This window comes from Somniosus microcephalus, chromosome 33 (assembly GCF_052327205.1).
Source record: "Somniosus microcephalus isolate GS21.2 chromosome 33, FLI_Smic_1.0, whole genome shotgun sequence".
Taxonomy (NCBI): Eukaryota; Metazoa; Chordata; class Chondrichthyes; order Squaliformes; family Somniosidae; genus Somniosus; species Somniosus microcephalus.
Window position 1 is genome coordinate 31,514,216 of NC_141019.1, and position 14,861 is coordinate 31,529,076.

At 50.2% G+C, this 14,861-nt stretch overlaps 1 protein-coding gene across 3 annotated transcripts in view; it reads right to left on the reverse strand.

Moving 5' to 3' along the window:
* Positions 1-14,861, reverse strand: part of LOC147097098 (arf-GAP with GTPase, ANK repeat and PH domain-containing protein 1-like) — a 189,577-nt gene that overhangs the window by 45,520 nt on the left and 129,196 nt on the right. For all 3 annotated transcript variants that reach the window (XM_085972930.1, XM_085972929.1, XM_085972928.1), the window contains exons 6-8: positions 11,367-11,501; positions 3,751-3,875; positions 1,413-1,565 (exon numbers count right to left, since the gene is read on the reverse strand). In XM_085972930.1, coding sequence (XP_085829056.1) covers positions 1,413-1,565; positions 3,751-3,875; positions 11,367-11,501 — 413 coding nt within the window. The remainder of the gene's footprint in view (positions 1-1,412; positions 1,566-3,750; positions 3,876-11,366; positions 11,502-14,861) is intronic.

Genomic DNA, 14,861 nt, shown 5'->3' on the forward strand with positions numbered 1-14,861 from the left:
TCCACACAGGCAGCAAGAACCTCATACCTGTTGGACAAGGGCAAAGGCTGAGGCTCCTCCAGCACTGCACCTGGGGTCCTCTTACCTGCCTGAGTTGCAGTCACACCCTTCTGTCCCTGACCACTAACCAGACCTGTACCACTACCTAACCCAAGGGGTGTGACTGCCTCCTGGATCAAAGTGTCCAGGTAACTCTGCCCATCCCTGATGCCCCGCAATGTCTGCACCTCAGACTCCAGCTCAAACACTCTGAGCTGAAGTTCCTCAAGATGCAGGCACTTACTGCAAACGTGGTTGTCCGGGATCACAGTGCTCTCCACAAACTCCCACATGCTGCAGTTGTGGCACACCGCCTGCACTGCCATCCCTATAGGACCTTGTTTTATTTAATTAAACTTGTAATTAGGTAACTCAGTTTACACTGTAGTTTCTTGACTACTTGATCTGGATTAAGTTAAGGGTACTGAAATTAAATATCTACCTGTAACACAAAGCACTACAAGTAGTGTCGGCAAAAAGCAAAACTCCATCCCTTCTCCAGATTCCCACTCTTTCCAAATTCCCAAACAAAGCACTCTGTTCAAGTCCACTCCGTTTAATCCCGCTCTGTGCAGGCTTATTCTAGAAACATCCAGAACTATTAATCACAAAAGACCAGCAGGGGCTATCAGAGAGCTGTCAGGAATGGGAATCCTGTTCTCCAAACCAAGGAGGCCGATTGTAGCGCACCTCACCCTGATTAGATCAGGGAACTCTTCCTGGGGCTCAGCATCGCATCACATGGTGCATTTAATCACCGAGCGCTGAAGCTGGCAGGATTTTCACTCCACTGAGAGCTTTCCTAAACATTCCTCACAAATACAACACTGCTCAGCCTCAAATCCCAAGTGCACCTGAACCAACTGACAATCAGGCACGTCACATCAAGTAAGCGTGCTAAAACAAGTGCTAACAAACTTTGTTCATGGGATGTGGGCATCGCTGGCAAGGCCGGCATTTAGTGCCCATCCCTAATCACCCTCGAGAAGGTGGTGGTGAGCCGCCTTCTTGAACCGCAGAGGGCAGCTAAGAGTCAACCACATTGCTGTGGGTCTGGAGTCACATATAGGCCAGACCGGGTAAGGACAGTAGATTTCCTTCCCTAAAGGACATTAGTGAACCAGATGGGTTTTTACGACAATCCGGCAGTTTCTGATATTAGCTTTTTATTCCAGATTTATTTAATTAGCCGAATTAAAATTCCCCAGCTGCCGTGGTGGGATTTGAACTCACGTCTCCAGATCATTAGTCCAGGCCTCTGGATTACTAGCCCAGTACCGCTCCCCACTGTGGAAAACACCTCTTGAAAATCTTGACCTGCTTCTCAAACATTCCTCTACAATGCTCACTGACTCCAACAGACCAGTACTTACAGTGAACAGGCTTGAACGTCTCTTCGAGTGTTTGCGGACAGAACCCGGGGTCCCGGAAACTTGGGAAACATCAGACCGCAGATCCCGGTGACTGATGTTTGGAGTGGACGGAAGAGAAGAGGAATAATCACTCATGTTGCCACCATTGCTTGCCTGCGAAAGATACGGGGCGGGGAGGGAACAGATTGAAAATGGAGTCAACTTCAAAAGCTGAAAGATTAAGCAATGAAATTCTTGCCGAACGCTCTTCCACGTGACAGTGGGATTTGAAGATACAGCAAAACCCTCGTTCCAATGGAAATTCTATTTACGAGGTGGTTCTGTACTCTCGGACGAGGCTGCTAGTGACGAGGGATCCACCCCCTTGCACCTGCACAGGAGTTTGCTCATTTATTCACCAGGCGTGCAGCAAACTATTAAAAAAAAAACATATTTGGACAGAATGATCGTTGTCCATCCATATTGTGAGAAATAAGGGGCAGCCCATTCGTGCCTGAAAGGAACTCATTCAGGTCACGCTTTGGGACCAGAATTTGCTTGGCTCTTTATTAAATTGAGACACCCCTGTGGCAAGTCGGATAGGCTTTGCTGACACCTCAGTGAATGTTTGCATATCCCTCTACCTGTGGTTGTTATTTGGCTGGTAGATTGAAGATGACGATAGGAAGAGATACATTCGGCTCCATTGCGCCTGCCGTTAGCCCCTCCAGGGGGGCGCAAAGGGCTTATCGTCCGAGGGGGTTAGGTGAGCGAGGTGTGTCTCTACTGGAAGAGACTGTGCACTCCATATCGGGGTTGGAGAAACTCCATCCGTGTGGAATTCTCAGTACGTCAGACCAAAAAAAATCCATTCTGCAAACACTGTTTCAGCGCCATCACTAGGCAATGACATGGACTGATCTGCCAGGGCTCACACTGATCATTCATTGATTGAAGTACATATTGTACAATATATCGATCCACAGCAGCAAAGAGCTACACAGGCTGTTATTAATGCTTAATGACAAACAGTAAACAGGTCTAGTTTCAGCCCTTGAGCGCATCAAACAGAACAGCTGCTCGGTTTGCCGGGTATCGTGTCATACTTTAATTACTGGCCTGAAGCAAAGGTGCTAATTGCGAGTTTGTCCAAAGTTAAGAGACACAAAACATGTCCAATATCATGAACATTGAATCTGGTCTGTGGGTCTTCCCTAGCTACATACTAAGCTGAGCCAACCCAGCTTGGTAGGACTAAGAATTGTCTTTGGATAATAGGTTCGGACTTGACTTTGAAAGGGGTGGTGGTGCCGCACATTGGAGTGGTGGGATGCGGGTCCCTGACTCACCTCCCACACACTGAATTACCAGTCCCCATTTCACTGCCATCCAATAGAGGCCAGGGGGTTCCGACATAGAGAGGGGAAGAAAAGTTGGAGCAAGCACTTTCACACAGCCCCTAGAGGGCAGTTTAATCGGGGGTATTGGCAGAGGCCTGGGAGTGAGTCACCTGCCCACTCCCTCAATCATGGGCTCAGCACATTCTACACCAAAATCTTTCAATGTTTGGAAAGGAGAACGTAGCACCTGTTGCCTGTGCTCATTGTTCACTGCCCTCAGTGTCAGCTGTGGCTCAGTGGGCAGCACTCTCGCCTCTGAGTCAGAAGGTTGTGGGTTCAAGTCCCACTCCAGAGACTTGAGCATAAAAATCCAGGCTGACACTCCAGTGCAGCACTGAGGGAGCGCCGCACTGTCGGAGGGGCAGTACTGAGGGAGCGCCGCACTGTCGGAGGGGCAGTACTGACGAAGCGCCGCACTGTCGGAGGGGCAGTACTGAGGGAGTGCCGCACTGTCGGAGGGGCAGTACTGACGAAGCGCCGCACTGTCGGAGGGGCGGTACTGAGGGAGCGCCGCATTGTCGGAGGTGCAGTACTGAGGGAGCGCTGTACTGTCGGAGGGGGCAAGACTGAGGGAGCGCCGCACTGTCGGAGGGGCAGTACTGAGGGAGCGCCGCACTGTCGGCGGTGCCGTCTTTCGGATGAGACGTTAAACTGAGACCCCGTCTGCTCTCTCAGGTGGATGTAAAAGATCCCACGGCACTATTTCGAAGAAGAGCAGGGTTCTCCCTGGTGTCCTGGCCAATATTGATCCCTCAATCAACATAATTAAAAGCAGATTATATGGTCATTATCACACTGCTGTTTGTGGAAGCTTGCTGTGCGCAAATTGGCTGTTGTGTTTCCCACATTACAACAGTGACTACACTTCAAAAAGTACTTCCTTGGTTTTAAGGCACTTTGGGACATCCTGAGGTCGCTATATAAATGCAAGTCTTTCTTTCTTTCTCTGGCTCACTCACCTGGCTGCTGTGAATGGTAGAGACCGGGGTCGAGGCGGCAGAATGGCTCGGAGAGCTTGGCAGAGATTTGCACGACGTGACAAAAAGGTGCTGCTGTTTCTTAATCGCCGAGATCTTCTGTGTGACTGAATAGAAAAATAAAAGGTGAAAACCTCTCCTTGTAAAACTGCTGGACGAGAGGCTGCATTTTGTAACCCACTGACAAGGCACAGGGGGGCCCTGAAACGAAAGGACAAAAATAAATTCGCCAAACTGTCATGAGACAACAGGAGGCCATTGTCACTGGCTGCCTCACACTCGGGTAGAACGTCTTAAAGGATCCCAATGGCTGTCACTAAGGATGACGAGCAGCTAGAACAAGGAACATTTCTTTATCACCACAATTACTTCATGTGTGTGAGACACAATCTTAAAACTAAATGTGTTTTGATACAATCGCATCGTATATGACAATTTTTGTTTGCCCAACATTTTCCTATGAAGGCTGCCCCTTTAATTAGCCAATTCAGTTGTTAAAATCAGCCGAGTGTCTTTTCCTTACACTTGCTCGAAAAGGTTGTGGCTCGCTTGTTGTGGGTCGATGCTCTCTCCTGTTGCATTTAGTGCACACTGCAAATTTCAACTTATCATGAATCATTTTCAGCCGACTGCAAGGCAAGAACTTTGAAAATAAAGCTGTTTTGTGCAATTTGTTCTGAAATTCTCACCATAGGTTGGGTGTGGGGGGAGGGGGGGGAAACAGAACATCTGTAGATAAAAACCATTTACAATTTAAAGACATTCGGTTTTGAAAACTTCGGTTTAAAGACTGTCAAGCAGCCAAAATAAAGTTGAGATCATGCAAAACAGAGTAAGAGGGGGGGATAAACTTAAAGCATCAACAATTCCCAAATAGTGAGGGCAGCACCGATTACAGAACCCCCCCCCCCCCCCCGCAGTATCGGCATGAGAAAATCCAGAGGGGGATACGGCCATTCGGCCCATCAATCCTGACATGAATCAGTCATTCATGAAAGAAAGACTTATGAAATAATACTGAGCGGCCTGCGGGTGGCGCTGTCCAGGGAGAGTATAAATACTCGGGCACGGGCCCAGCTTGCGCAGGACATTCTTAACAGGAACTAGTGAAGGACACAACTAGACCTCCATGTTGTAAAACAGTTGATTAAAGCTTTGTTTAACGCTTAGACCGAGTGCCTAGTAGTTTTCTTACGTCAAATCCCACTCCATCCAGAGCCCGCGTCTGATTCTTCTATCGTGGACTCCCTCCCACACCACTTGCGGATAGTTTAAGACACACCGAGGCCCCAAAGTTACCCCGTGGGACAAAGAGTTAAAACACTCCTCTGAAATTCCTACTTTCGTGGAGGCGTTACTTTAAACAGGTTGACACAGTGTTGAGCCCCCCAAAAATGCCTCCAATGGGGAGCGGAGTGAATTTTTACGATTCAGCTCTCCTGATGCAAAACTTCGTCCGACGAGAGCGCAATTTGGGAATGGCGGTTAGCGCGGCCGATTTGCGGCCCGTGCGATCTTCCACCGTGCCCGACTCCCTGACGACACAAAGGGCAACGGTCGGGGTCGGGAGGAATCGATATTCAAACTTGCCCCAGGATTTCGAAACAGATTGCTCAGAATACAGATACATTCTGGGAGGGGAAATGAAAGACGGCAATTAATGCAGAGCTGCGACCTCGCGTTGCCCAGAAACTTGAAAGAGCTTACCAGCATTCACACCTGATCTGGCTTAATATCCAAATACACTGACATTTCTGCACCAGCTTGTTCACACACTCGGCTGGCTTGCTGCACTGTTTCTGGAGCAGTCGCAGTGGCTGCTGTATTTAGCCTTCCTCTTCGAAGCCGCTCGGTTTCCACCCTTTCTCTTAGGCTGAAGATTTCCTGTCACAGCCGCTCAGCTGCCCAAGATTCAGCTCATTATTATTAGCATTTGTCCGCACACTGCAGATCGTCAAGAACAAGGATCCGCTAGCGGAGGCCGGCAGTCGCTCGGCTCAAAAAGGAATCGGAAAAGCTGAAACTGCACTCGTTCATTTACATTTCAGTTGCACACCAGAACAATCGCGGCCAACAGCCTGTCTGAGTAGTGAATCCACTCTCTCCTCAAATAAAGACCCATTGGCCAAATCGATATTCCACTGTCTCAGCTTTCCCTACATTACAACGGTGACTGCACTTCAACAACAACTTGCATTTATCTAGCGCCTTTAATGTAGTAAAACGTCCCAAGGGTCTTCACAGGAGCGTTATCAAACAAAATTTGACACTGAGTCACATAGGGCGATATTAGGCCAGATGACCAAAAGCTTGGTCAAAGAGGTAGGTTTTAAGGAGCGTCTTAAAGGAGGAGAGAGAGGTAGCGAGGCGGGGAGGTTTAGGCAGGGAATTCCAGAGCTTAGGGCCCAGGCAACAGAAGGCACGGCCACCAATCGTGGAACAATTAAAATCGGGGATGCGCAAGGGGCCAGAATTGGAGGAGCGCAGATATCTCAGAGGGTTGTAGGACTGGAGGAGGTTAGAGAAATAGAGAGGGTAGTACGTGCTGAAGGAGGTTACAGAGATAGAGAGGGTTGTAGGGGGCTGGAGGAGGTTACAGAGATAGGGAGGGTTGTAGGGGGCTGGAGGAGGTTACAGAGATAGGGAGGGTTGCAGGGGCAGGAGGAGGTTACAGAGATAGGGAAGGTTGTAGGGGCTGGAGGAGGTTACAGAGATAGGGAGGGTTGTAGGGGCTGAAGTAGGTTACAGAGATAGGGAGGGTTGTAGGGGCAGGAGGAGGTTACAGAGATAGGGAGGGTTGTAGGGGCTGGAGGAGGTTACAGAGATAGGGAGGGTTGTAGGGGCTGGAGGAGGTTACAGAGATAGGGAGGGTTGTAGGACTGGAGGAGGTTACAGAGGTAGGGAGGGTTGTAGGGGCTGGAGTAGGTTACAGAGATAGGGAGGGTTGTAGGGGCTGGAGGAGGTTACAGAGATAGGGAGGGTTGTAGAGGGCTGGAGGAGGTTACAGAGATAAGGAGGGTTGTAGGGGCTGGAGGAGGTTACAGAGCTAGGGAGGGGTTGTAGGTGCTGGAGGAGGTTACAGAGATAGGGAGGGTTGTAGGGGTTGGAGGAGTTTACACAGATAGGGAGGGTTGTAGGGGCTGGAAGAGGTTACACAGATAGGGAGGGGTTGTAGGGGCTGGAGGAGGTTACAGAGATAGGGGGGGTTTAAGGGGGCTGGAGAAAGTTACAGAGATAGGGAGGGTTGTAGGGGCTGGAGGAGGTTACAGAGATAGGGAGGGTTGTTGAGGGCTGGAGGAGGTTACAGAGATAAGGAGGGTTGTAGGGGCTGGAGGAGGTTACAGAGATAGGGAGGGTTGTAGGACTGGAGGAGGTTACAGAGATAGGGAGGGTTGTAGGGGTGGAGGAGGTTACAGAGATAGGGAGGGGTTGTAGGGGCTGGAGGACGTTACAGAGATAGGGAGGGGTTGTAGGGGCTGGAGGAGGTTACAGAGATAGGGAGGGTTGTAGGGGCTGGAGCAGGTTACAGAGATAGGGAGGGTTGTAGGGGCTGGAGGAGGTTACAGAGATAGGGAGGGTTGTAGGGGGCTGGAGGAGGTTACAGATATAGGGAGGGTTGTAGTGGGCTGGAGAAAGTTACAGAGATAGGGAGGGTTGTAGGGGCTGGAGGAGGTTACAGAGATAGGGAGGGTTGTAGGGGGCTGGAGGAGGTTACAGAGATAGGGAGGGTTGGAGGGGCTGGAGGAGGTTACAGAGATAGGGAGGGTTGGAGGGGCTGGAGGAGGTTACAGAGATAAGGAAAGTTGTAGGGGCTGGAGGAGGTTACAGAGATAGGGAGGGTTGTAGGGGCTGGAGGAGGTTACAGAGATAGGGAGGGGTGTAGGGGGCTGGAGGAGGTTACAGATATAGGGAGGGTTGTAGGGGCTGGAGGAGGTTACAGAGATTGGGAGGGTTGTAGGGGGCTGGAGGAGGTTACAGAGATAGGGAGAGTTGTAGGGGCTGGAGGAGGTTACAAAGATAGGGAGGGTTGTAGGGGACTGGAGGAGGTTACAGAGATAGGGAGGGTTGTAGGGGCTGGAGGAGGTTACAAAGATAGGGAGGGTTGTAGGGGCTGGAGGAGGTTACAGAGATAGGGAGGGTTGTAGGAGCTGGAGGAGGTTAGAGAGATAGGGAGGGTTGTAGGGGCTAGAGAAAGTCACAGAGATAGGGAGGGTTGTAGGGGCTGGAGGAGGTTACAGAGATAGGGCGGGTTGTAGGGGCTGGAGGAGGTTACAGAGATAGGGAGGGTTGTAGGGGCTGGAGAAGGTTACAGAGATAGGGAGGGTTGTAGGGGCTGGAGGAGGTTACAGAGATAGGGAGGGTTGTAGGGGGCTGGAGAAGGTTACAGAAATAGGGAGGGTTGTAGGGGCTGGAGGAGGTTACAGAGATAGGGAGGGTTGTAGGGGCTGGAGGAGGTTACAGAAATAGGGAGGGTTGTACGGGCTGGAGGAGGTTACAGAGATAGGGAGGGTTGTAGGGTTGGAGGAGGTTACAGAGATAGGGAGGGTTGTAGGGGGCTGGAGGAGGTTACAGAGATAGGTAGGGGTGTAGGGGCTGGAGGAGGTTACAGAGATAAGGAGGGGTGTAGGGGGCTGGAGGAGGTTACAGAGATAGGGAGGATTGTAGGGGCTGGAGGAGGTTACAGAGTTAGGGAGGGTCGTAGGGGGCTGGAGGAGGTTACAGAGATAGGGAGGGGTGTAGGGGCTGGAGGAGGTTACAGAGATAGGGAGGGTTGTCAGGGCTGGAGGAGGTTACAGAGATAGGGAGGGTTATGGGGCTGGAGGAGGTTACAGAGATAGGGAGGGTTGTAGGGGGCTGGAGGAGGTTACAGAGATAGGGAGGGTTATAGGGGGCTGGAGGAGGTTACAGAGATAGGGAGAGTTGTAGGGGGCTGGAGGAGGTTACAGAGATAGGGGGGGTTGTAAGGGGCTGCAGGAGGTTACAGAGATAGGGAGGGTTGTAGGGGGCTGGAGGAGGTTACAGAGATAAGGAGGGTTGTCGGGGCTGGAGGAGGTTACAGAGATAGGGAGGGTTGTAGAGGCTGGAGGAGGTTACAGAGATAGGGAGGGTTGTAGGGGCTGGAGTAGGTTACAGAGATAGGGAGAGTTGTAGGGGCTGGAGGAGGTTACAGAGATAGGGAGGGCTGTAGGGGGCTGGAGGAGGTTACAGAGATAGGGAGGGTTGTAGGGGGCTGTAGGAGGTTACAGAGATAGGGATGGTTGTAGGGGGCTGGAGGAGGTTACAGAGATAGGGAGGGTTGTAGGGGGCTGGAGGAGGTTACAGAGATATGGAGGATTGTAGGGGCTGGAGGAGGTTACAGAGATAGGGAGGGTTGTAGGGGGCTGGAGGAGGTTACAGAGATAGGGAGGGTTGTAGGGGCTGGAGGAGGTTATAGAGATAGGGAGGTTTGTAGGGGCTGGAGGAGGTTACAGAGATAGGGAGGGTTGTAGGGGGCTGGAGGAGGTTACAGAGATAGGGAGGGTTGTAGGGGCTGGAGGAGGTTACAGAGATAGGGAGGGTTGTATGGGCTGGAGGAGGTTACAGAGATAGGGAGGGTTTAAGGGGGCTGGAGGAGGTTACAGAAATAGGGAGGGTTGTAGGGGGCTGGAGGAGGTTACAGAGATAGGGAGGGTTGTAGGGGCTGGAGGAGGTTACAGAGATAGGGAGGGTTGCAGGGGCTGGAGGAGGTTACAGAGATAGTGAGGGTTGTAGGGGCTGGAGGAGGTTACAGAGATAGGGAGGGTTGTAGGGGCTGGAGGTGGTTACAGAGATAGGGAGGGTTGTAGGGGCTGGAGGAGGTTACAGAGATAGGGAGGGCTGTAGGGGTCTGGAGGAGGTTACAGAGATAGGGAGGGTTGTAGGGGCTGGAGGAGGTTACAGAGATAGGGAGGGTTGTAGGGGGCTGGAGGAGGTTACAGAGATAGGTAGGGTTGTAGGGGCTGGAGGAGGTTACAGAGATAGGGAGGGTTGTAGGGGGCTGGAGGCGGCTACAGAGATAGAGAGGGGCGAGGAGGCTGTGGAGGGATTTGAACACAAGAATGAGAATTTTAAAATCGGGGCGTTGCCGGACCGTGAGTCAGTGTAGGTCAGTGAGCACAGGGGTGATGGGTGAAAGGGACTCGGTGCGAGTTAGGATATTCAAAAGTACGTCATTGGCTGTAAAGTGCTTTGGGACGTCCTGAGGTCGTGAAAGGCGCTGGAGAAATGCAAGTTTTTCTTTCTTTCATCCGTTATCTCTTGGGAAGGTGCAACAGGACTCCCTGCTTGGCTGGCAGTTAGTGGACTTTTAATTGTTCCAATTCAGTGTGAGCTATGGTCAGGGTGCGAGGACCTGTGATCCAACATTGACAAACCATCCTACATTATTTTGTATATCCAGATATTACAGATGGAACCCCTTCCCGTTGATACTGCCGATGAATTTGGAGCACTGGGGCAACAGTTTTTTGGCTGCCACTTTATACCCGCGGTGAGGAAGGTCTTCACGGGCAGTCAATGGAAGCCCAGCGTTCGGCCTGCCTGCGGTAAGAATAAAACAGCGGCCAGCCGATGGCTGCTGGCGTGGTTGCCACCAAATTGGTGAAAGACCTCAGTCTGATGGAGCCAGTGTGCTGTAAAACACTGGCAGACAATTGGAGCGTCGGAGAGCTGTGAAACTCAACGGCACGAAAAGCAGGCTTTCCCGACACCCTTGCGGTAACGCCACCGAATCCGACCCCTACAGACAGTGAAGGTGCCCAGGTGCTAGTCCTGGCCAGGGCTGGGTTAGTTGATCTCAGCTGGGAGGTAGTCGGGTCACTACAATGGGAGGAGAAAAATAAATTCGCCAGGGTTTCCATCCCTGATCATTATTCAGTGACCATTACTGGGGTACGGTAGCACCGTGGTTATGTTACTGGACTAGTAATCCAGAGGTCTGGACTAATAATTTGGAGACATGAGTTTAAATCTCACCATGGCAGCTGGGGAATTTAAATTCAGTTAATTAAATAAATCTGGAATAAAAAAGCTAGTATCAGTAATGGTGACCATGAATCTACCGGATTGTCGTAAAACCCCATCTGCTTCACTAATGTCCTTTAAGGGAAGGAAATCTACCGTCCTTACCCGGTCTGGCCTATATGTGGTTGACTCTTAATTGCCCTCTGAAATGGCCTTGAAAGCCACTCAGTTGTACCATATGGAAAACCGCTAGGAAAACGCCTCACGGACTGCAGCGGCTCAAGAAGGCGGCCCACCACCACCTTCTCAAGTGTTATTAGGGATGGGCAATAAATGCTGGCCTTGCCAGCGATGCCCAGATCCCATGAATGAAAAAAGGTGGACGTATGGACCTGGAGTGAGGATTGGATCAGGCTCGGCTGTGATGCCATTCACAGCCAATCAGCTTGCAGACAGACATCATCTCACGTGTGAAATACGGCCACTTGTACCATCATTCGAATTTCACATTCGGCCCATTGTGCCGGCTCGCTTCGTCCCTTTCCCCATGCCCTTTGGGGGAGGTTCCGGAGGGTGATGGGCGGATTCAATACTGGTGCCAGGCACAAAGCCGTTACCTTCATTAAACACTCGATCGACGTTGAGTCCGTACGTCGCACATGTCTCGTAATACATGCAGCGCTTGAGGTCGGCGCAGAGTTTTCGAGCTCGAGCATCGTCAATGACCCGCGGATTGGTGGCGCTGATTGCATCTGTAGGGGAGCGAAGGAAATCTTTTAGACGGCAAGCGCTGTATAGTGGACACACACCTGTGAGAACGGCCCCATTACTAACTTCTGTTGATGCAGTATACATACATTAATCTCACATTCCTTACCACTCATATTGACAGACAGACAAGAAGATTTCAACTCTGATTATTTGGAGTGTCGACAGGTCCGGCTAAATGACCAACTCTTCCTAGGCCAGTTAGTTTTCCAGGTCACACAGACATGCTGAAACAATCCCTAACATTACAGTCATAAAACTACTACAGTGTCAGGAATAAATGATTACTGAAATAGTGAATGATGAAGAAATAAATCATTAGAACATTCAAAACCTAGCAAGCTGCTCTCCTTACAGCTTTAAACAGTAACATATACATCGTACAGGGTCGTGTGCCAGTGGTGATGCATCACAGAATCACAGAAACCCCACAATGCAGATAGAGGCCATTTCAGCCCATCGAGCCTGCACCGACACATATCCCACCCGATCCCCGTAACCCCATGTATTTAATCCCCCTAACACTAAGGGTCAATTTATCATAGCCAATCAACCTAACCCGCACATCTTTGGACTGTGGGAGGAAACCGGAGCACCCGGAGAAAACCCACGCAAACACGGGGAGAATGTGCAAACTCCACACAGACAGTCACCCAATCTTTCACGGTATTGAAATGAATGCAGCCAGAGTCGCTAGGCTCTAAACGTGCCATCCTACCTGACCTTCCTTCTCCCTCCATCCTCACTGCATTGAAATCAAGACTTTATTGAGTAGAATGGGCCTATATTTTCTGGGGTTTAGAAGAATGAGAGGTGATCACATTGAAATGTATCCCATTCTTAGAGGGCTTGACAGGGTAGATGCTGAGAGGTTGGAGAGTCTAGAACCAGGGGTCATAGTCTGAGAATAAGTGGTCGGCCATTTTGGACTGAGATGAGGAGAAATTTCTTCACTCAGAGGGTGGTGAATCTTTGGAATTCTCTACCCCAGAGGGCTGTGAATGCTGAGTCGTTGAGCATATTCAAGACCGAGATCGATAGATTTTTGGACTCTCGGGGAATCAAGGGATATGGGGATCGGGCGGGAAAGTGGAGTTGAGGTAGAAGATTAGCCATGATCTTATTGAATGGTGGAGCAGGCTCGAGGGGCCGTATGGACTACTCTTGTTCCTAGTTCTTATGTTCATCACACTATCTCCTAACGCGCTCTTTCCCAGAACCTCAGGTGGGGAACTTCTCACCTCCCTCAGACTTCCCTCCCTCCTACAATTTTCAGGCTTTTAATACCCAAACTTGGTGTCACCTCACCATCGAATTCCCCGTCTTCTCAGCTACTCTCCGCAACCTTGGTGGTGTCTTTGCACTGAGTAGTACCTGGACTGCTCTTCTGGGTGGGATAGTGGAGACACAATGTCTGGAGGCAGTTTGAATCAGGTGAGGGTAACTATAGACGTCTATGGACGAGCTAAATGTACAGAGCCTTGGTCAGACCCTATCAGCTCTGAGCACCGCACCTCAGGAAGGATGTACTGGCCTTGGAGGAGGTGCAGGGCTGATACCGGAATGATACCGGGGCTAAAAGGGTTAAATTATGAAGACAGGTTACACAGACTTGTTTTGTATCCTCTTGAGCTTCGAAGGCTGTGGGGTGATCTAATTGAGGTGTTTAAAACGCTAAAAGATTTTGATAGGGTAGATGCAGATAAACTATTTCCTCTGGTGGGCGGAGTCCAAAACAAGAGGATATAATCTTAAAATTAGAGCCGGGCCATTCAGGAGTGAAATCAGGAAGCACGTCTTCACACAAAGGGTAGTAGAAATCTGGAACTCGCTCCCCCAAAAAGCTGCAGATGCTGGGGGTCAATTAGAGCTGTCAAGACTGAGATCGATAGATTCTGGTTAGATAAGGGTATCAAGGGATATGGGGCAAAGGCGGGGAAAAAAAAGATACAGATCATCCACGATCTGACCGAATGGTGGAACAGGCTCGAGGGCCTGAATGGCCTCCTCCTGTTCCTACGATGGGCTGAATGGCTTCTCTCATCTGTACTTGTCCTTGTATCCCACACTGTGGACTTTGGCCCTTCAGCTCGGTTTCTCAATGTAAAAAAAAAAGACAAAGCACACTATGCGGACACTCCCTGTAACTGCTGCTGATCACAGCGATCTTTCAGGGCTTTTGATGTGCTGCCAACACACTGAAATACCACTTGACACTCAACATCAAGTAATTTGATGTTGATTAAAGATCATCTTTACAAGCTTCCAGCCTGCAGCTTCTCTCGAGACAATAATATCTTCCCTCATGAATTGTAAATTTTTTAAAAATTGATGAGCTCAGGACATATTTAAAGCTTCGATGCCCCACGGTTTTCCCAGGATTTTTCTTCAGGGGGCGCATAGAGAAATAGGGTATGTAAAATAAGCTCTAGTCTCGAGGGTTATGAAGATATTCACTGCTTTGTAACAGAGGCCGATTTTGGCAAAGTACATTCATGCCTTATTTTTCCGCCCTGGGTCTTTGCCAATCACACAGTCAGAATTAATAGACCTTTTTTTGAGATGGGGGAGGGGAGATAATTGGTGGAAGAAAAACAAAGCGAAGAGAATCCATTCGAGGCACGTGGCCAGCCAGGGCAACACACTCCGCAAACGGCTCATCGTTGTAAAGCTCACACCGGCACCATTTGTCTGATGCCCCCAGCTGGTACTGGGTGTCCAAAATACAACGTATAAAAAGGATGGGAAAAAAATACACATTGATCCCTGGGATGAGGGGGATTGTCCCATGAGGAGAGATTGACTAGATTGGGCCCATACTCTCTAGAGTTTAGAAGAATGAGAGGTGATCTCATTGAAACATATAAAATTCTTACAGGGCTCGACAGGGTAGATGCTGAGAGGCTGTTTCCCCCTGGCTGGGGAGTCTAGAACCAGGGGTCACAGTCTCAGGATAAGGGGTCGGCCATTTTAGACTGAGATGAGGAGGAATTTCTTCACTAAGAGGGTGGTGAATCTTTGGAATTCTCTACCCCAGAGGGCTGTGGAGGCTCAGTCGTTGAGTATATTCAAAACAGAAGTCGATAGATTTCTGACTAGTAAGGGCATCAAGGGATATGGCGATAGGGCTGGTGAATGGAGTTGAGGTCGATGATCAGCCATGATCTCATTGAATGGCGGAGCAGGCTCGAAGGGCCGAATGGCCGACTCCTGCTCCTATTTCTTATGTTCTAATGTTGCCGTTCCACTTCCTGCCCAGAACGGGTAGGATATAGCTGCAGGGGGGAGGGGTTCTAGTGAGAGGGAAGGGGAGGGGAGTGGGGGGAATTCTGGGGGCAGGAGAG